This window comes from Gymnodraco acuticeps, unplaced genomic scaffold (assembly GCF_902827175.1).
Source record: "Gymnodraco acuticeps unplaced genomic scaffold, fGymAcu1.1, whole genome shotgun sequence".
NCBI classification, from domain to species: domain Eukaryota; kingdom Metazoa; phylum Chordata; class Actinopteri; order Perciformes; family Bathydraconidae; genus Gymnodraco; species Gymnodraco acuticeps.
The window spans coordinates 904452-927246 of record NW_022991244.1 but is presented as its reverse complement, the minus strand read 5'-3'; the positions used below and the strand labels follow the sequence as shown (position 1 = coordinate 927246).

The 22795-nt window shown below is 42.8% G+C and overlaps 1 protein-coding gene across 11 annotated transcripts in view; it reads left to right on the top strand.

The window, feature by feature from the left end:
- Positions 1–22795, top strand: part of celf4 (CUGBP, Elav-like family member 4) — an 82740-nt gene that overhangs the window by 21063 nt on the left and 38882 nt on the right. For all 11 annotated transcript variants that reach the window (XM_034239498.1, XM_034239493.1, XM_034239500.1 and 8 more), the window contains exon 2: positions 379–461. In XM_034239498.1, coding sequence (XP_034095389.1) covers positions 379–461 — 83 coding nt within the window. The remainder of the gene's footprint in view (positions 1–378; positions 462–22795) is intronic.

Genomic DNA, 22795 nt, shown 5'->3' with positions numbered 1-22795 from the left:
TGAATGGGCATGGATTGTGTTTCTGTACAGAGGATGGTTCCGTTTGTTCAGCCGCTGAAAATACAGTACACTGTGCACAAACATGCGCAGGACACACACAAACTCAAGCGAATTCCCAGTGCGGCCATGTAGACAGAGTTTCAGTGCAATGGCTGCAGGCGTGTGTGTGTGTGTGTGTGTGTGTGTGTGTGTGTGTGTGTGTGTGTGTGTGTGTGTGTGTGTGTGTGTGTGTGTGTGTGTGTGTGTGTGTGTGTGTGTGTGTGTGTGTGTTGTTTTTGGCTATTCGCTGATGATTGGTGCAGCCCCCTCCCCTGTCTACCTCTCCTTCTCTGTCCCCACTTCACATAACATAATCATCTCTCTCTTGCTGTATTTCAGGCTGTGCCTTCCTCACCTACTGTGCCAGAGAGTCGGCCCTGAAAGCCCAGAATGCATTGCACGAGCAGAAGACCCTGCCTGGGGTAAGTCACACACAAAGAACGCCATGTCGACCCAGAAGCAAAAACAATTTTTAAACTAAACACATCTTAAATTCCCTCCCGCACACACAAACACAGATGCTCATTTTTAACATATAATGCCGTATACTCATTTGGAATCAAAGGGGACTGACTGTCTTCGCCATGCTTGTCATGTTCTGTTTATCACTGGCTGTGCACCAGACATGAGCACAGCCCTCCTTTCTCTTAAATATCTGTCCTCTCCGTCAGCCGCTACCCCCCCCCCCCCCCCCTTCCTTTCCCTGCCTCCCGCTCTCTTCACTTTGACAGTCACACACACAAACCCATAGGGAGAAACCACACACAGCATCGCATCATAGGCATACTATTTATAGTCCTTCCTCCAGTTTGTATAAATGAGTGTGTGCCTCTCCGTGTGTGCGTGCGCATGCATCCGCGTGTGTGGGCAAGTGTGTGAGAGATGGATGGAGATGGATGAAAAGCGGGTGAGCGGGTGGATGTAGGCTATTTTGTGCATTTATGTGCACGCTCGGCAACATGAGTGTGAATCATGGATGTAGCCTACATCACGACAGCATATCTTCACAACAGATGTTCACATGCTGTGGATGTTACCACTCACATGTACAATGCAGCGGGAACCAACGCATGTGTCGTTTTGCTGCCCAAATCATATCACTGTGTGCTAGTATGAGGGATTTTTGCCATTGTTGTAAAATAATAGACATCTAATTGTTTATGTGTGTGTGAGTCTCTGTATGTGTGGATGAGGGATTATATGCATTGTGAGCATTTTCTTTCATACAAACATGATCTAATAATTACATATGTGTGAGCGTGTGCATGCGTGTGTCTAATACATTTCATTTAGTATAAAAGTATGCATTTGCATCCACATTCCTGTGTGCGTACGCGCTCGTTGGCGTGCACGCCCGCCTGCGCATGTGTGTGTATGTGTGCGTCTTAGGACGTTTTGATGCGTCTCTGTCAGGCCTGGCTCGGTTTGCTCTGTTCGTTTTTAATGACGCCTCCAGGGAAGCTGACAGTCGCCGTGTTGAGCGCACAGCCTTTGATGTGAGTGATTATGACATCACAGACGTGCAGCCGAGAAGAGCGGAGGAGTGGGGATCCGTGCTCTCAGTTTTTTCGTTCACTTCCCAGTGGCATATTATTCAGAAAGAAAGAGGGAGGGAGAGACAGAGGCACGCGGAGTGAGAGGAGGAGAGATTAAATATTTGGCCAAAACCAGAATGCGATTTTGTGTTCACTCAAAATGTGCTGCCGATTGATGTTTTTGCCTTTGTTGCTATTGTTTGACACAGACATAGAGATATGGGCAGAAAAACAATCTTCTTTTAAGCATTCAGTCTTTACATCTTTAAGGCAAAGAGACTGCTTTGCTTCACACACTACATAGAAATGCATCAACAACGTTCAATCAGTCACTTGCGATCAACATTGCTTTAGAAGGAAATGCTAATTGACTTTGCCTTTGCCAGGGGAGGACAGTCTCAGGTTTGCATTTGATCGATGCTGAGCGTTAAGTAAACAAAGGTAATGCCACATGACAGACCTAGATGCTCAACAAACCCTGAAGCAGAGCGTTCAGAGGCAGAACAGGAGACTGTCTTTTGTTGCTGGTGGAAGTAAAGCCAGCAAAACAGAATAGATGAGTTCATTAGAAACAGAGCGTGGACTTGACCCTGGGAAAGGCAGTGGGACATTTTATACTGTAGCAGACTACTTTCTCTCCCTCCTTCCATCCTCTATCAACCCCCCACTCACAGGCCAACACAACCAAACCCTGCAAATGAAATCTCCTTTTTCCCTGAAAGCCTCTTTCCCCTTCACTTCTAGCCCTGACATGCTTTTTATCGTTGAAGTTGCTCCCCAACCCTTACATTTAAAAAGTGTTCTGCCCTCTTTCTTCTTAGCTGCCAGGTGAGCCGAGAGAAGAGGGGATTTGGCTTCCTAGAGGAAATGCCCTGTAAGCATGGCTGTAGGCTGTTGGTGTGGCTCAGACAAAGTACTAAGAGCTGGTGTGTGTGTGTGTGTGTGTGTGTGTGTGTGTGTGTGTGTGTGTGTGTGTGTGTGTGTGTGTGTGTGTGTGTGTGTGTGTGTGTGTGTGTGTGTGTGTGTGTGGTGTGTGTGTGTGTGTGTGTGTGTGTGTGTGTGTGTGTGTGTGTGGGTGTGTGTGTGTGTGTGTGTGTGTGTGTGTGTGTGTGAGTGAGTGAGCAGGTGCAGCATCAGGAGAGACTTTGGGTAAACAAGCAAAAAATATTGACGTTAAACTGACACTGACATTGAACTATTCGTGAAAGCTGAATAATTGTTTTCACAGCCCTCATTCCATTATAGTGCTACAAACTACAGGTACACAGGATTATGCTGATGGAGAAGAAGTTTCCGCTAACGTAATTAAATCAACTCCACTGACACAGAAACACTGCAATTGTTTGAGGACATTGGGGAGGTACAATTAAATTATAAAAAAACACAGCTAATTCCCTAGAACCATGGATTGATTGTTGTAAAAGACCACCCAAGCACAAGTCAAGAAGCCCAGGGGAGCAGGGAGCCACAAAGCCGGTGCATATATATATATATATATATATATATATATATATATATATATATATATATATATATTATATACTATCCAAAAGTAAAAAAAAGAGTTCAGTAAAAAAGGTATGGATGTCCCAAACACAACACTTTTGCCCCTATCCCAATCAGTCTTTTAATAGTGAATATCTGCATATCAGATTTTTTTATTATATTTGTGTTTATTTCTCCAGCATAATAAAGCTTCACATATTTTTTTAGAAATTGTGAGCCTTCATTGAAATGATAACAAATGCAATGACCTCTACCTCGGGTTTACTTTGATGTAACTGTAATATTTAAAATATCAAGTAAAACCTTTTTATAACTCCAGCATGAAAAACATGGAGCTACAGTGTCAACCAAATGCAGTATCTTAGAGTTATTGTAAACCTATGACGCCATACAATATAAATCATTTATCTATTCCTTGAAATACACACAATTGTGAAAAACACAGCCACTACAGAGACAGTTCTGACCTGTTTAAAGTGTGGTAGTTGTAGTTGAACTACCCAGCTATTGAGCAAATAAATGGAGAAGAGTTTTTTTTTGGAGAGAGTGGCTTGGGTCAGGCCTAAAATGGGGCGCGTCCCAAACGCCCGGCTCTGGCTGACATATTTGTAATCCCGCGCTCCAGTTTCAGACTCGTACTACAGCAAGAGGCATTAAAAAAGCCACTATTGATTCTGGCAAAAGTCCTCTCGAGTGGGAGGGTGTGTTTCTGTGCGTGCACGTGTGTGTGATTGTGTGCGTATGTGTGGGTCACAGGGTGGAGTTGCAGAGCTCCAGCTAGTGCAATGTGTGTAGAAACCACATGATACAAATACCCACCAGCAAATCCCCCCTCACACATAAATACTCTCACACGCATGAAAAGAAAAAAGAAAAGGAAAACAGATCTGGCATCCACTCAAACACACTGGGAGATTTACAGTAGGTAGTGCCTCAGCATATGCCCCCACACGGTGCAAAAAAAGAGCATGCCCTCCTGGTTTATAGCAACGTGTTCAAACTTAAAATAATGCATAGAAGTACACACAAGCATCCACAGGTACAAAACACACCACTGATACTCACAACACATGCACCCACGCTCCAAACCCCTCTCTTGTAACAGCGATACAACACTCCTCGTGAACACATCCATTCAACAACATGATACTCTGATGCTCACTGAAAGAAAGGGAGAGAGAGAGAGGGGAGAGAAATAGGGAGAAAGTAAAATAGGGAACAGGAGAGGGAGAGAGAAATACGGCGTAGATTGACTCGCACTGTAATAGTGAGCCAGATGAGAAAATATAGAACACTGTGAATCAATGCGTCATTTCAAGAGCGCTTCCACACACACACACACACACACACACACACACACACACACACACACACACACACACACACACATACACATCTATAATGGAGCACATATACACACAGAGTTTTCAGCCCGGGGGCAAACAAACAACAGAAAAGACGGAAAGCAAATGAATAGCAGGAGGGAGAGAAGAGGAAGGGGTTGATGAAGGCCGGGTGGAGAGAGTGGGTGGATGGAGGGAGTGGGAGGAGAGGTATAGACGAGGTGCCTCCATACCGACTGATTTGTGTCTGTTTCTTTTTCACCCCTCCCTCCGTCTTTCAGTTGAGATAATGCCAGGCCAAGAAATCTATGGCATTGATTGGCTGCTGCGACCCAGTTTCATGGCAGCTTTTTCTCTATAAGTCGCCCTCACTTGGTCAATAACTGCCAGGCTCCACAGGTGAAGTGGGTGAAGGGGTGTTTGGGAAAGGGCGGGGTCGGTGGTCCTCCGTGATGATTAGTTCCCCCAAAGCATGCATGAGTACAGTAGCTCACGCCTTCTTGTAGATTTAGATTAGTGGTGCAGTGGGCAGGAGGAATAGCTGCACGTCCACATGAATAATGCTGCGGGCCTGGAGCTAAAACACCACCTCCTTCTCCCCAAGCCATCACCTCATCAACTATAGTAATCACCCTTATCCGAAAGAAAACCGGTCGCCACATAATGCGCACCAATTATTGGATCTGCTGTCATTGACAGAATCATCCAGTAATGCACAAGTAAATGTTAGCTCAAAAAGACACACAGCATCAATACGGATATTTGCTTCACAAAATAATAGATTTCTGTAAACTCATAGACCTAATGAGCAACATATTCCAGTCTGACTATCAATGCAGAGAAAAAGCAGCAGGCACTGGCAGTAGTCAGTGTAACAAAAGGCTAAACAGTATCCAGTGCCCGCCCAAAGCAAAGCTTTTAAGTGAGGCAGTGTGCAGCCTGAATCTGGCAGGTCATGAGCCTGCAATACAAATTCAAATGAGTCTCTCCAACAGACAGTACAAAGGCAAAAAGACTTCCTGAAAGTATTCTTTGTCATAAAGTCAGAGTTAAACACAGATTATACTGTTTCTCGGTAAACAAATCAAAGGTAATTAAATATTCTAACAGCCCACTTAGAGTCCCTAGGTTTTATTAGATCACATGCACTATATGGTCCCGCCTACAAGTTTTACTTTTGATTGAGACTGATTTTTGTGGTTTGGGTTAGGCCCCTTGGATTAATTTAATTCTAAAACAATGGGATCCCAACTTTGTTAATTGCCAATATCATCATGGAAAAACTTGACTGGCATGAGCAGAGCCCTAACCTCATCCTAACACCTTTGCCAATGTCAAACTTCAAGGGCCAATTTCACTAATGCCATTAAGGCAGAACAGGAGCTGTGTACAAAATCTTATTACATTACATTTTACTTTACTTGCTGTGGACAATCCCCACAGGAGCAATTTGGGGTGAAGTGTCTCAGGGACACAATGACATGCTGACTGCAGTGGGGTTTGAACCTCTGATCCCAACACCAAGGCTCTATCCACTGCGCCACACTTCTCCCCAAAAACAGTCCAGAATAATGAAGGCAAAGCAGCTGATTAAGGCCCATTGAATTGTGTTGATTGATTGAATGTTTGACACCCATCCTGCATGTATACGTGGTCTGTCACTATAATCCCTAGGAAGTGCACGGTCGAACAGTATCTGAAACCCAACAGCACAGATCCCAACATTTAAAAAGTACCTATTTTAAAGGTCCCATTTTTATAAGAGAAATGCTCAAAGTAGAAGTCAAACCATCATATTTGGGATGTGTTCAGATGTCCACATACTTTTGGCCATATTGTGCAGTTTTGGTAAAAAGCCCTTAAAGGGTGAAGCATGAATGGTGCCATAATTGTAATAAAGATCATTACAAGCCTACACACCATCTTTTGTCATATAAAGTCTGAATGCTGCTATTATCATTGGGCTCCGGGCCTGATGTTACAACCTCCCATTGCCAAGTGGAGTTTGAGCAGATTGTACAAACGAGAGAAATCATCTGTCTGGAGGCAGCACTTCACTTTAGTCCAATAATCCCACTCATTTCTGAAGTGGTGCATGCTACCCGCTGGGCCAAAGGACCGATGATCCATATGAAAATGAAAGTGAAATGACGCACCTTTTTATACAATCGAGCCAATTTGAAGTGCACGCAATGTCAGCAGTAGCAGTAACCCAGTTTTTAATCTTACCATTTTATCATTTTAAAGAAGAGTTAGGGGTTTTGGACAGCACTCCCCTGTGTAACTATCAAAACATGAGAGCAAAATGTCCCATTATCACTCTCCATTGGGACATGTGTCAAGTCAAGTCTTGTATTACAGCTTATTATCATTTTAAATACCAAATACTCTCCCCTTTTAAATACATTTATTACAAATAGCTACTGACAGAAATATGGAGATCTCAGCCAGCAGTCCTTAAAAAGTGTGATGTGCTTTCTGTAGGAATGGATTGAGCAGTCTGAGCAATTCAAAACACCTCTGGTAAGTGCCATTATTGGGTGATCCAAATGATTTTGTACTCGCTCTAAAAGCATGTCCCCATTTCAAATATTTCTGAGGTGCCATAGCACTTTTTAGCATCTCAATCTATCGCTGGCTCAGGCTATTGTCACAGTCTGAAATCAACTTGTCCTTTCCTTGAGTTTGTATTGATCCAAAGAAAAAGCAAAGCCTTACAGCGCACCAGTGAGTCTTCATCCTCTCCAGCCTGCTCCACTGAGCATTTGCAAGTGTTAATGTCACCACTGGCACTTTAGAACTCCTCCATGTACTCACCAGAATGGAAAGTGGCATAAAGAAAGTAATTTCCGGACAAAGATGATTCACTTTAAGGTAAAAAATAAAGTAAGAAAGTTTCACTCAAACTTCTATGTGATGCCCACACTATTGTTTCAATGCATGATTGAGCTTGTTCTAAAAAGCTGCACGTCGATATTGATATAAACCTGGCAGTGGCTAAGGCTGTCACAAGAGAGAGAGCCGGGGGATGGGCTGCTGCAGCTGGATTTATTCCTCCGGAAAAAAACGTTAATAGCATTTTAACCAGTGCGTTTCAGCCCTGGCCGTGCGTCTATTACATAGATGTAAGTATCTCCATAAGCTGGTTGGGATAGTCGTTCTGCCATTGTCAAAGTTTGAGCTCCTTCTGCTATATTGAGTCCGCTTGAATCCAGCTGCTTTGAAATATCCTGCCAGTTCAGAGATTTATTCCCGAATAGTTGTCTGTCACACTGCTGTATCTCCTTGTCTGTTCATGCTCCTTAGCCCCCCCACAACGTACATTACAGTATGTCTTTCCACAACACTAAGTGCAGTGAAGTATTTACTGTAGCCTCTTCAGTTAATTTACCTTGCACATTAAATGTCGAGGAACAGGGAACAGATAAGTCTTAACAATAAAGAGCAATAAATCCGTCACACTTACAACATAATGTATCTATTAGAGTGGTGTTTTATAGATCATCAGAGAATATTATGGTCAATACTGCATACCTTCTCTTCTGTCTTCTGTCATCCTTTACGCAGCTTGATAACTTGGCTTTACTCCCTCAGTTGTCAGTGCGGGAAAAGGCTGAATCACATTCCTCATTCAGTGGATTCAATTTTTCCTCGGGCTTTACAGGACTCTGGCAGCTTTTATCGTGCAGCATGAAGCCCGCCAATACTCTCATCTCTCTGTATTAGTCTTAAGGTCCTTCTGTTAGCTTCACTCGACCAACTGCTGGTGTGAAATTAAAGTTCAGTGAGAATATTTGGCTTTAAGCCTTTTGGTTTAATTAGAAGTCTCTTCAAGATGCTTTATTGAATCAATGAACATTAGGTATCACTTTCGTTTCAACATGGCTTATATAAAATTTCCGAATAAAGAAGTTCTCAGGTTACAAACTCAGTGTACATTTGCTTTCTAGAATGTCATAGTGTTGTATATGAAGAGCTACTTTGGTGTAGGGCTAGATAACAAATGAATTATTTCACAATGACTGCAGAACGGGAAAAATCACAAGCCCAGTTTGAACAAGGGCCTTTATAATGAGAACAACTAAAAGAAAAAGTATTGTGTCAGTTCGAAGTTAAGGGCAATTATCATGCAATGCTTGTTGTGATGTTTTCTCTGTCTGCTTTCATCACCATCCTTGCAGAAAATATTCAAGGACGGTAAAAGTGGTTACAGAAGAGCTAACAGTGATTTCATTGATTTGTTGCTTATTGGTGACAGTACTGAAACCGTTTTTAAACTAAAACCTACTGGTGAGCGATGCTGCAATATTATTTTTCGTCTCAATAAAAGTTATTGTAGAGCAGAAAAATAACCCCAACGTTTTCACAAAAAGATGTAGCTTCTCTGTGAATACCATTCTCTCGCTCAATGGTAATGCTCCACAAGAAACCAAAACCCATTTTACTCTGTGACCTTCCCCGCCTCACCTTCACTCTTGGAATATTTAATAAAGCAGTTTCAATTTCTTCGTTTGGCCATATCATCCGATAAGTTCGAAAGAGTGGGAAGTGGCTCTCAGAAATCTTGTTCCATACCGCGCTGTAGCAGCTGGCAAGCCGGTAGCTGGCAGATGTGATAATGACACAACGCACCAGCTGAGGCCGGATAGCGGGCCACGACTCAGGCAGCTTTTAATAATTGATGGCAGCCAAAGCCCCGGATTGGCCAGTAATTGCATTACAGGTCACTTCTCAATAGCAATTTGTGAAAGTTGTGGTGATGTGTGCCGGGTGGCGATCAATAGGCACTGTCCAGAGATGCACTCATTGCCTCCCTCTCTGTCTCTCTTTCTCTTTTCCTGTTCATATGAAGGAAATATCTAGTTTTATTTCAGTGTTCTGGGCAGAAACAACTGTCCACTGTAGAGAGACTATTACTCGACAGATCAAAACACCAGCTTAGTCAGCCTTAGTCACTGTGAGAATCTGATATTCCCATAAACCTCTACAATACCAAAGCTATATTTTTCATTAAAAATGTCCTACATCATATCCTAGCAGCTGTAGGAGCAGATCATCTAAAGGTCTACTCCACTGATTTAGCAACACACCATTATTACATTGTCAGACCCACATTTTAAATAAAAATGCAAGCTTTGCTCTTTCTTATCTAAACCTGACACATTTTAATCTTAAATCTGTGTCACTGAGTTCAACTCTGGTGAACCTCGTTAAGCAAAGTCGCAGCGTCAAACAAAAGCAAAGACTTTTGTGTAACTAACCCAGGCGCTAATCAAATATACGATTTTGTTACTGCATTGCCTATTTCTCACCTCAGCTTAGAGTTTGTGACCCAAGATTCAGGTATTTGCAAAGGCACCATTTGTGTTTGGAGTTGGATTTAAGCTCTGGGACAAAAAGAAGACATCCCCAGTCTTACAAATACATTAGCCTGACACAAACTCAGGATATTTGGTCCCTTCCTTATCCCGTCTCTTGTTTGTCTCACAACTTTGTATAAGGGGAACACTAAACAACTGTAGTGCTCCTTTAAAATAACAACATATACAATACATGTCTGAGTCATATATAAGTGAAAGACAGCCTCTGGTTAAAGATTTTACGAGAGCTCAAATTCAGCCTCGTCACAATGCACAGAGTACTTTACTTCCCAGTACAGACTCTGAGCTCTCTGCCCCCTCTGGCTCCCCGGCTGCACTCATTCTCATAGAAGTTATTTGCTGTTCCAGCCACAGACTCCCCCTGACACACACACACACACACACACACACACACACACACCACACACACACACACACACACACACACACACACACACACACACACACACCAGACACACAAACACACACACACACACCAGACCAGGCCCAGTTCTACGGGGGTGCATAAGGGTGCATTGCACCCTCAGTTGAGTCGTTATGCACCCTCATTTGAAAAATTCAAAGTGAAAAATATTACATATATAATAACAGTAATAATAATAATAAGAATAAGAATAAGAATATAGTTGAAATAAAGTAAATTGTAATTGTGGTTAAATAACATTGTCTACTGCATTTATTTTGTCAATTTAAACGGTAGCCTAAGTAACGTTATTATGTCAGGTGCGTGTGACCTGTGCCGCTGCGCGTTAGTCATCTGCAAGGTGCTTACACAGCAGTCAATGATGGCCATCAGAAAATGGTTAAAACAACTAGCCCTTATCGCCAGCAGTAACACTGCATCTACTGCAGGTAATACCAGTTCAAATCATGGGGACATTACGTTACCCGCGGCCACTGTCGTGGACACTAACATCCTCCCGCCCGACTCGCCAGCTTTGCCCGCCTCGCCCACGGAGGCGGAGCAGCCGCAGCCGTCTTCGTTGCCCCAAACACCGCCACTCCTCGGCGGCCCGCAAGTGCCAGAGGATCTCAGCTAAACAGAACCTGCCCAGGTATATTTTTTAAAAAAGTACCCAACTCGCCTGTACAGTGGGGTAAGGCGCTTATTTTGCAGCTCATGGTTTCAAAACAGAGATTGGCTGGAATATTCCTGTAAAAAAGATGCCATCTTCTGCTTAAAAGGGGAGTGATTTGTAAAATATCCATAAAGAAAAAGTAATTTTAAGTAAGTTTACTTTACAGTTCTGTTTCATATGGATGTTGAGAGATGTATCCTTAGATCTCTTCATTTTGCTCTCAAAGTGCACCAGATAGATGCTTTTAACTTCAATATTTTAAAAAAAATCTTCCCGGGGGAGCTTGCCCCCGGACCCCCCTAGAGAAGGTGAGGACCCCCTTAGAGGGTGTTAGGTCCACTCCCCACTTATAAAAATAGTACTTTACCACTGCACCCTCTCTAATCTCAGATGCACCATGAGTCATTTTGTTCTGGAACCGGGCCTGCACCAGACACACACACACACACACACACACACACACACACACACACACACACACACACACACACACACACACACACAGTCTACGTTCCTTCTCTTTCTCTTTTCCTGCTCCCATTGTTGATTTCTCACCAGCTTTGACATGTAAACTATCACTGTGTCCTCTCGCTACATCTGGTGTTCATTATTTCTCCCTCTCTGTGTGGCTCTCTTTCTCTCTTTCTTTCTGTCTCCCTCTCCCTCATCCTATAACCCCCCCCCCCCTGCTCCCTCTGCTGTGGCATGGAGAGCAGGAGAGGAGAGAAGAGTGGAGGAGACAGTAGATTTTGCATGCTCTAAATACAGCCTCTACGTGTGTGGGGTGCTGTCATCAAAAGAGAGAAGTGGTTGTCTTTCTATCTCTGTGTGTGTGTGTGTGTGTGTGTGTGTGTGTGTGTGTGTGTGTGTGTGTGTGTGTGTGTGTGTGTGTGTGTGTGTGTGTGTGTGTGTGTGTGTGTGTGTGTGTGTGTGTGTGTGTGTGTGTGTGTGTGTGTGTGTGTGTGTGTGTGTGTGTGTGTGTGTGTGTGTGTGTGTGTGTGTGTGTGTGCTGTGTGTGTGTGTGTGTGCATGTGACGGTGTGCATTAATTTCAGCTTAAATCAAAGATGCTCCCTCATCCATCTCTCTGTCTTCCCCTCTCTTTCTCTTCGTCTCTCTCCCTCCCTCTGTCTCTCTCTAATCCACCTTTTAGCATCATTTTGTCCGCATCACTTTCTTTTTTAGTTTTTGCCTTCATGCTCTGCCTTTAGCTTTGCTGTCTGTTTTGGTGTGTCTCACCTCTCTTGCATGTGCTTGGCGGGGTGTGACAGCATTGAGAAGTCACCAAAGAGGTAAATGATGATAGGCCATCCATCATGCTTTATGGACTCTGTGTGGTGCTGCCGTGGAGAGTGGCTGCACAGTGCAGTAACTCAGTACACTCTGTCCCTCCATATAACCTGGCAGGGGCTCTGCCGCTCGCTTTGCCTCTGCTGGGTGAGTGTGTATGTGTGTGAGACACAGGAGGAGTGTTGGTCTGACTCACCCACTTAAGTGTTTCTCTGTGTGTGTGTGTGTGTGTGTGTGTGTGTGTGTGTGTGTGTGTGTGTGTGTGTGTGTGTGTGTGTGTGTGTGTGTGTGTGTGTGTGTGTGTGTGTGTGTGTGTGGTGTGTGTGTGTGTGTGTGTGTGCATGTGAGTGATGGAGGAAACAGGAAGAGTGTTTGTCCACACTGCCAGTCTGTGTGCAAAATGCTTTTATTATGGCCTGATATGCCACAGCTGGGAGCATCAACTCTGACCAGCAGAAGTAAGATGTTCTCTGAGTGTGTGTGTTTGTCTAGGTTCAGATTATTTTCAAGTATGCCCGTTATAGAATACATTTGTCATTGGGCTACTGAGGTGGTTAAAATAGAAACATCAACTTTAATGGCACATTTGATCTCATCCAAGAATGTCGTGACTAATTCATAAGAACATGCAGAGATGAGGAAAGATTGAAAGGAACAATCTGAAAGATCTGAACTAGTTTCAACTTCATTTTCAAGTTTTTGAAGCGGCATCTTTCTCTACAAGTCCCTAAAATGAAAAAAGTAGGATTGTATTTCCTTGCTAAGATTTAATGGAGGCCCTTTCTAGTTGCATAGCAGATTGCCGGGACACTGACAAGAAACCCACATTCAAATAAGAGGATTGGTTGATTTGGCTAACTCACACTGCTAACGCCATTAGCTTTAAAAGAACAAAAGCCATGCATTTTGGCGCCTATTTCCTTACAGTGAGTTTGTGTTAAGATGAGACCAATTACTCTCTCTGCACACATATAGCATGTGAGTGAAGAAAGACTTGAACAAATCTGAGCCTGGTCTTTACTAGAGCGAACTAACGCTTTTCACACAGCAACAACTGTACAAGCTGGGGTACAACCATCTGAAATCTTGACATCCTTCTCACTCTCTCATAGCCTCTATGTTTTCCTTTTATATCCATCTCTCCTCTCTTTATCCTTCTCTCATAACCCCCTCCCTTTCACACTCTTCTTTTGTCACCTTTCCACATGGAAGAACAATTGTTCTGACGGAGTTCACTCTGTCTGTTTGTCTCTCTCTGCGCCCTCAGCTCCCACACCTCCTCTCCTCGCTACCTCTCTCTTAGATCCAGAGGGAATCACACTGTCTGAACCAAATGTGCCACAAACTTGTCAGATGATGTTTGTTTTCCAGTCCCCTTCCCGCACCTCTTTTTCAGAGCTCGTGTGTGTTTTAACTCTGTCTACATATTTGACAAAGTGCTGTGACATGCGCCGCACTCGAGTGTCAACAGAGGAACATTTTGCAGCGTCATTATTTAAATAGGAATCTGCAGAGGGGGGGAAAGAGCGGCGGCCAGACTGAGTCACAAGGTTTGTGTGATAATAAGGTTGGTAAGTTCAGGCAGCTTGATAACTTATTTGCGAAGGCTGTGAGTAAACAACCTTTCTAGAGGCTCCCTAGGAACTTTAAATAAAGGACATTTTAGCTGAAAACCAAAGGTGTTTAAGGGACTGACCAGCTGCGTTCTTGCCAGAAATCTACAGAGAAACAAACTCTCTATCCAATAAACTCGAGCACACATACAACTTCTATTCACTGAAAACATGATTTGCCCTTTTAAAACAACTAGTATAGTATGCATGCTGTCTCAAAGAGATGTTCAACAACAGTGAGTTTAACTCGTAGGGCCCTCTGGAAGATAGTTTGGGTTAGTGGTCAAACTACAGTAATTTCATTCGACATTCAATCTAGCTGTTTAGTGCCGTTCATAGTCCTGTTTGTCCTAACTTAAGAACATCTGTGGCTTTGATCATCCTGGAGGTACAGAGACAAATGCCTTCTAAAGTCAGTACAGCCAAGGGTTGCTTTATGTTAGAGATAGCTGATGAATGGTGTACAAGAAAAGATTATGGAAAGAAGAGGCACAGGGCAAGAAGGACAGATAGAAGGGTAAGTCTGCCGAGGAGTAACTCACCTCTGGCAATCCCACACTGTAAATACACCTCTAAAAACTCATCCCCAACTTTGGCAAGACGCGGCACCAGCATCCTTTATGAATGTCACACCCCGTGAGAGGAAAATGATTACGTTGCAAAGAAGACAGGGGGGCAGAGAACGGGGGCGGTGGGAGAAAGAGGGAGAAGAAAAATCACTTTGATGGATTATGCCTCTCGTGGGACAACCTTGTAATGCTTTTTAGACAGGAATGTAGCTCCTCCGTTACAGCGATGATTCTCTTTTTTCTCCCATCTCCTTTTGTCATCCAAGACGTGCGCTAGCTGTGACAACTGCGCCAGCGCTGATACCTAATGATAGCGCTCGCAGGAACTAATTACGACCAGTGATTAAGAGAGGAGACGCCGCTTCTACCGCACATGCTGTCTTTTGGGTGGGGGAGCCTTTTTTAATTGCCTTGGCCAAATAAATGATGGCCAAATATGCATGGACCCTGGCTTCTTAATGGAGTCTTGGCGGCAAAGGGCGAAGACTTCGGGGCCATTGGCACTCCCTGCACACAGATGGTGCCGCCTGTTCACGACTGGCGCCTGTTGTTGTTCGGTACGTTAAGGGCACCTGTGAAATTAAACAGACCAATTAATTCCCCACTGGCTGCAAAACAGAATATTAGCATTTTGTGAACGATGGCCAAACTGACACAAGCATTAGCTGCGTTTAATGCTATAAGGCAAAGCATGTAGAGCTAGTAAGTGAAGAGGTTTGCGCCTGTTAAGTTACTCAAGGAAGCGGAGATAAAGCTGTAGAGTCGGTGTGTTCTCAGCTGCATGTTGGAGATGAGTTGCTCGTGCAGTTTTGTTAGCCCTAAAGCACATCGAGACCTAATTAACAATCGTGTTCCACAGCAAGGTTGTCTTTGGCGAGGATCCAGTCCAACCAATAATTCATTTACCATAACAGTAACAGATCTTCCTGGGCAGTAAAGGACTTAAAAGTTCGACATGACTCCTGCAGAAGCACTTAGTGGTAAGCTACCTAGTGTATATATTCTCCTTTTAATGGGGGCCTGAGTAGCTCTCTGTGCACACTAATAATTAAAATGTCTGCTTCTTCACCTCGGCGTCTTTTTAAATTCGAATCTTCGAGATTCCTGTTTGTCTTTTTATTGATTTTGAAGACACCTTTAGTCTTTTGAAGTCATTGCTTTAGTGTCCTTGCACTGCCTTTTCCAGCCTTTTCACTGGAGCAGGAAAGCTGCAACTGGTTCAAAACAGAGCAGCTCGGCTTGCCCTTAGGTGTACACCAAGACATAATGTAAACAAAATGCATGTCAAGCTCTCCTGGACATTAGTCACGGAGAGGCTGATGGTATCACTTCTTGTCTTTTTGAGAGATATAAATGAGCTGAAACATCCAACCTGTCTATATAAGCAACACCTAGCTCTAAAATCCATACATATAAAACGAGACATGCCACAAGAGGTTGCTATCAAATCCCTAAAGCCAAAACAGAGTCTATGAAGAGCACAGTGCTGTATTGAGCCATGGCTGCATGGAACACACTGCCAAATCAGATTTCTAAAGAAACAACTAAAGCAAGCTTCAAAAGACGATTGAAGAGGCATCTAGAAGCCCAAAGATTATAAATTACACAAGCGGCAGACAGGTTATGGTAAACATACAGCAGCACACCGATTCATATAGGTTTTTTAAACACATGCAGGAATATGGTACTTTCGCGAACATAGACACACACACAGCCTTTCACAGTTATGATGAGGATTGTATTTGTTTAGTTTGTTTTACTCTAAAAGAAGCGAAGGGAGACATTTGGAAAATCACTATTATTATTATTATTTTTTTTTTATTATTATTTTTTTTTCTTTCCAAGGAAATGGGGAATCAGAAAATAAGCTAAATGTGATGGTTGATATGAAAGTCACTGTTTGAAGGAAAATTTACGCCGTACACGATTTGTATCATTGTCTTGTAATGTACTGTCGAATGTCATGTTTTATGTTATTTGTGGACCCCAGGAAGATTAGCTGTTCTTATGCACCAGCTAATGGGGATCCTAATAAAATAAACTAAAAGTGTGTCTCCAGTACTCTGACTGCACGACTGCAGCTCCCTAAAGCTCAGGCAAGCTAACATGAAATTAACTACTGACACTAGCGAGGAAAACACCAAGGCAGAATTTAAGATGGTGTCTACGAGAAACCATGTCCACAGAGACACAGTAACACCAGGCATTAACACATCAAACAAGACCATGTGATAACTATTTCATGACATTATTGCTACAGACATGCTACAGTTTCCTCATGTACTTGCTACAATCTGCTGCTTGGTAAGTCTTTCTCTGGACCTACTGTACATTAGCACTTTGCAATACATCTAAATAACTGCAACTCAATCCAGGCATGCGTCCAAAATAATGATATAAGTCAATGTGGACTGCGGCTTAGAAATGACAGCTCAGACAGTCCAAGGGGGAAATCTGCATCACTTAGTCACCATCTTAATTATTTCATCATCTTGGATAGGCAATGCTGATGTTGACTCTTCTTTAAACTCAGAGACAGCTTGCTCTTCGCCTTCCTCTGAGCGAATAATGCTTTCCTAATTCCTACACTTTAAGTGTGGGGCCTCTGCAGATGGCGCTCTGTTCTTTGTCCGCTCGGCATTGTTTACTGCTTCTGCTCGTACTAACTAGTTGTTCTTTTAATGTGTGCCATCTCTAACTGCACAACAAATGATTTTTTTCTTCTAGAAGATAACAGCTACACACATGGGATGGGCTATAATAAAATGCAGAAAATCCTGTCTGTTATCTGGACGCAGTTTAAAACAGTAGCTACTGTGTGTTTCCAGCATCCTGCTACCATATCAATGAGCTACAATAAAGGAGAATGGGTGACATTTATCATTAGATGTATTTTCTTCATGGCTGTTAAAATGTTGAACTGATTATGTTTTCTTAATTGAATATCCTCCTCTTATTCTTCTTATCATAATCAGTCACATCTGAAGGATGGAGGTCTGTGTGTCGTGCTGCTTTGTGCCACCAAGATGTGGTTCTTTCTGGCAGAACTTTTATATATGAATCCTTTTTGTCGTGTGCAGGCAGTCGTCCTGGGGAATCAATAGTAATTTAACAGTGAGTTATTGCTAGATATGTGCATATACTGGACAGCGTGAGCACAGTGCGATTCTGGTGTGTTTACCCAATGCTGAGTCAACAATAATGACACAGCATTTATTTTCTTTGCTGCTCTACCCCTCAACTGTTTCCCCCTCTCACTCACAGAGATTTCTTATTTGTTCTGCTCTTGATCTCATTACATCATGACTCAAGGGCTGTATTCATTAAAGTTTAAAGGTACAATGCACTCCGGAGTCACTTGCGGTGAATAACGCAGACCCTGTTAGTCTGTCTCCAGCTGCTCGCTCTCTCATTCTCCAGGCCTTCACTCCTTGCTGTTTAGTGGAAGTGCTAGTTCCTTTTAATTTACCCTGCTTCTCTTTCACCAATGAGGCGAGAAAATCTGCCGCTGCGTGCAAGCCGCAGAGCTTTCAACAGGGCCCAGATGTTGAGACTGGCAGTTGACTCTTGACAACAATGCTCCAGCTTTTTAATTAAACTTTGGGGAAGTAGTTTTAATTGCCCTGTGTAAGCTGTACTCACAATGTCTTTTTACATGTGGAAGGAAATGAACTGCACTTTGATTGTGGTATTTTCCTTTTTTATATACCTCTGACAAAATCGTTTTCACCCTCAAACGACAGAACTTGACTCATCTTCTGCGGTTGGTTTTAGAAGATTAACTTACATAACATGGCCTTGGGAGCGTAAACATGATGAATAAATCTCTTTAAATGGATGCTGACAGAGTATACGGCTGCATGCGGTCACAACTGGCGATCTAGCTGAGTGCGACAATTTCATGCAGCTTCTCCTCTGTTATCCTTATGCATTCGGTCTGTGAAAATGATACGATAAAGCTTGTTATCCAACTTTTACACATTTTTCATTTTCTGACTCGAAATGATCAATTGTGTGACTATTCTTTTCTTCGACTCATAACTGTCAGTCACGTCTTAGTATGGCATAAACAACTACAATTCTTCTAATTCATTACAAAGGTTTTTTTTATTATTTCACATCCATTATGTCCAATTATGTGGCATCAAACCTTTAGCGTTTTGAGGACAGTTAGACACACATGGGGTGTCATCTTTGGGCAACACAAAATGCGTGTGCTGATGAATTATTGATATGATCCTGAAGAAAGAAATTGCGCTCTAATTGCATGTCATCATTACCAGGTCGAAACCAGTCTCCATGTCCCCTTATTGTGATTACACATTCATAATTGTGCCGTTATTAGCCTAATTTATTATTCACAACAGCAAAGCTCACTAATTGGCATGGGTCCGCAGCATATTGTCACTTACTGTTTAAATTAAAGGTAGTTTTCCTTTAATATAAAGCTGAAGTCTAGTTGTCTGCCGAAATGTAAATGTCCTCCTGTGGATGAAAAGTTAATGAAATTACAAACACATTTTTGTTAATTGTTCTATACATTTGGCAACATGTCCACTGGTTGAAGTCGGATTGTGTAGAAGACAAATGGGTCGATTTCTCACTCAATGACAGTTCCTGCAAGTTAATTGTAACATCTTGTTAGCTTCAAACTGTTTTTCAGCATTGGTTGGACTTTTCTCATACCAAATTCCTTTTGTAGTTGCAAGAAAAAGATGGCCACGGACATTACCATTTCCACCATCAGAAGTACACTCTCTAGTACACTCTCCAGAATGTTATTTGTGGGCTTTAGCTTTTTTGCTTAGCTATTGTTGCAAAACAAGGATGCAGATATATTATTTCCAGCCGCCATTTTCACCACTTTGGTTTTTCTGTAGCAGGTACTCTGCGGTCTCATGGGAGCCTGATCCCATTCCCCTCGCTCTTCAGTCTTTAATTCCTTTTTGTCTCCATCAGACCTCTTTCCAGTGAAGATGTCCTCTTCTTCAGCATCTTTACCTCACTCTGAACCCCCTCCAGCTCCTCCTTCTCTCTCTCTCTCTCTCACTCTGGCTCACTTAACACCCACCCTTCAAGCCTCCTTGCCATATCTCCCCACCTTTTTTCTCCCCCCCACCATCTCCCCCTCTCACACTCCATCTCCAGCTTCTTATCTGCCTCTCTCGCTGCATTTGCATCACCCTCACTTTTCCCTCTCCCTCCCTCTAACTCTTTGTCAACATGAACTCAATGCCCCTACTCTCTCTCGGTCTCACTCTCTGTCTCTGTCTGTCTCTCTCTGTCTCTCTCTCTATGCGTCCCTCTGAGGCATGTTTAATTAAGCGTAGGGCTATGTGTCAGAGAGAGAGAGAGGGAGAGGAGAACACTAATGCTATCTGGAGCACCAGGCTAGACTAGGCAGGATCTCCTCCTTCTATCCTCCTCCTTCTATCCTCCTCCTCCTCTACTTTTTTGTCCTCTCCTCCTCCACCTCCCCCTCTCCCTTTGGCCTGGGCCAACCGTAATTACCCTGCTCATTAGCAGAGGGAAGAGGTAGAGGGGAGAGGGGAGAGGGGGAGCCAACAGGGGAGGGAAAGAGCACAGGAGGAGAGGAACAAAGGAGCAGGGGAGGACAGGTGAGAAGGTAAGAGGAACACTAAAGACTTCAGTGTATAAAGAGATGGACAACTGGGACTCAGTCTTAGTCAGAGTACTTAGAAGCCATGTTACTACAGGTTAAACAAATTGTTTGTGTGCTTTATGTCTGCATGTTCCTTAGCTTTGGATGTGTAGATATTTAAGAACTCATGCTACAGATCCAATCAAGCACGTGACCAGGGCCAAATTGTACATTGTGCAAAATAGAAAGCCAAGTTTGTGACGTCAGACATGGCGAAGCCTCTGATTCTGGAACTCAATGTGTACAGAAAAGTAGGACATTTTCAATATTACATTATGCTAAATGTTGATGCGCCTTGCCAAAGCCTACATGTGTTACAGAGCAGAGTCCTGGCTGGTGGCAGGTGTGTTGATGCACAGGCCTTACAAGCTTACTCTCTTGTTTGTCCAGGCAAGGTTCCAAGAGAGCAGATTCATCTGGCCCACATGATGGGAGCTCTTTGGCTGCTTGGCCTCCAGCGTGCAGATTGGCTCCGGTTACTTTTTTTCCATCCTCTTTAGTAAGAATAAGGAAACGCTGGAGAATATTATTTTCGAGGTGTAAACAGATCTCAAGATGGGAGACCTTCAAAAAATTCCCCATGGTCAAGCCTTTTTGAGTTTGCATGCTCCTTTTTGATTCACTTTAATTTGTCATTGAGGGACCATAAAAGAAAAAAACTAATGTCAGATTTGAATTATTATATGTCAAAATGTTTTCAAAGCATAACTCAGTTGTGTCTTGTAATGCGCCTCTCTTTTATCTGTTGGAAAGAAGAGTGTGGTTTTTTTCCAGCTTCCCTTTCTCCCTTTATTCCTCAGTTATTACCATGCATGTATCATCTCATGTCAGCCTCAGCTCTCTGTGCGCCCTGAGTGATTTCCTCCTTTCCGTCCCTTAGCTCTACCCTATGCAGTTTTTGTACTTTTTATTATAATTCCCTGATTCAAATGACTCTCATACTGATGGCAAATAAAATAACATTCATCTCTTGTCAATCCTCTACAGACGCAACACGTTGTGCACAACATGTTTTACTCTGAGAAGCTCCACTCTATTTGACCCCTATGATTCAGAGGAATGTTTTGAGCAACAGGGATTTGCTTTCAAAGACATCTTATCCAAATGGAGGGAAATTCACTTTTCTCTCAGTTCGAGCTGCTAATAAAAGGTGTGTTCGCGTATGCAGACCCCGTGTCGTGTATTTACAGCTACCAACAAAATTAAAATGTGTGCATCTGCAAACCAGAGACTTCAAACAAAAACCCTCCGAACCTCAGGCTTACTGCATCATTAAAAAGATTTGCTTGTAGTCATAAAAGGTTCGGAAACTGTGTCCATTTAGTATGGACTCATAAAGTACAGTAGGATAAGATTTGTGTTTGATCAAGGCTGAATTACAAACAGTAAGAGCATGTTTCTCGGGGCAAAACAGTAAATATGCTCCAAAGACACCCAAGAAAGAGGTTTTATTTAAAGCTAGACCTGCACCTCTATAATCGCTATTTAGAGACTACTGGAGAAATGTAAGCATGACCAACAAAATAGTGAGCCCACATGTGCACAACCACATGTCTTAAGTTATTATGCAAAAGAAAATGTTGTATTCAATTGATGACATGCAAGGTGAGCATCACATGAGAGGCAACCAGCTCTTCCAAGCCAGTGAGCTTTGATAAATAACATGCATGTCTCCAGGCACATTTGTAAGAGTACATCGGGCCCCATGCGTCCGTTTAACTGTCAGTCCAGAATGGTGATTTCTGATTGGCCGTTAACCTTCTAACTCGACACAAAGTTGACAGAAAAGTACCCTCCAGAAATAATTGTTTCACTTCAATGCTGAGATCCTGTGTGGGCAAACTAGATAACGCTGAAAGGAATAGTTTGTGTGAGAGAGAAAGTGAGGTCAAGGCTGCTTTTTATGTTCCCTTGTACACTTCAATAGTTTATTATAATCAGAAGCTTCTCTTTGTCATGTGTGTTATCCGGGAATGTTATTATTGGATTCAGAAAGATTTCAGTGTTGATGGGTTAGTAATTGTAATATTAAAGAAATATATATTTCAGTTTCATTAATAATAGTTATTCTTTCCGTATAACGATTATCGCCCCTTCTGGATGTTGCACTGAAGGTAAATAACTCTAAATTAGACGTCACCCCCACCTAATGATTTATTTTCATCATAATTAATTCTCATCCTGGCACTTGACAGTGCAGTTGGCGTGCACTGAACTACTGTAGCTCGGATGAGGAATTGCGGAAAAGTTGTCTTTCTCCAGGAGGGAGTATACCCAGATCTTTGATTTTATCGAGTGATGGGAAGCGCATAAATCTCCTGCACACTTACTTAAAGCAGAGGAAATGTAAATCTGCAGTTTTTGAGGTGTAACAAAAAGGTATTACAAGGTGAGAGAAGCAGGGTCGTAGCACATACTGTATGTGACATGTGTGTGTGTGCCATTGTCCCACATGTCTATTATACTCTATACTGTACATAATAGGATTACACATGTACTTGTATAGAGCTCAGTGCTATTAACCTTTCTCTCCAGGTTTCCTTTAATAAGGGCAAAGTGGGCGTCCCTCAGCAAAGACACCCCAGTGTTGCAGTGTTTTCTACCATTGTGATTTTAATTAGAGGAATTTGGCCGCAGTCGACATCATCAGATCCTCTCATTTGTAATCTGAGTGAGTTGGCCGGGTTTTACGAGCTGACGTCCAAAACTCAATCGCACTCTTTAACCCCTCTGAGTAGACACATTTTGTTTTGTTCAACCATCTCAGGCAAACGCGATA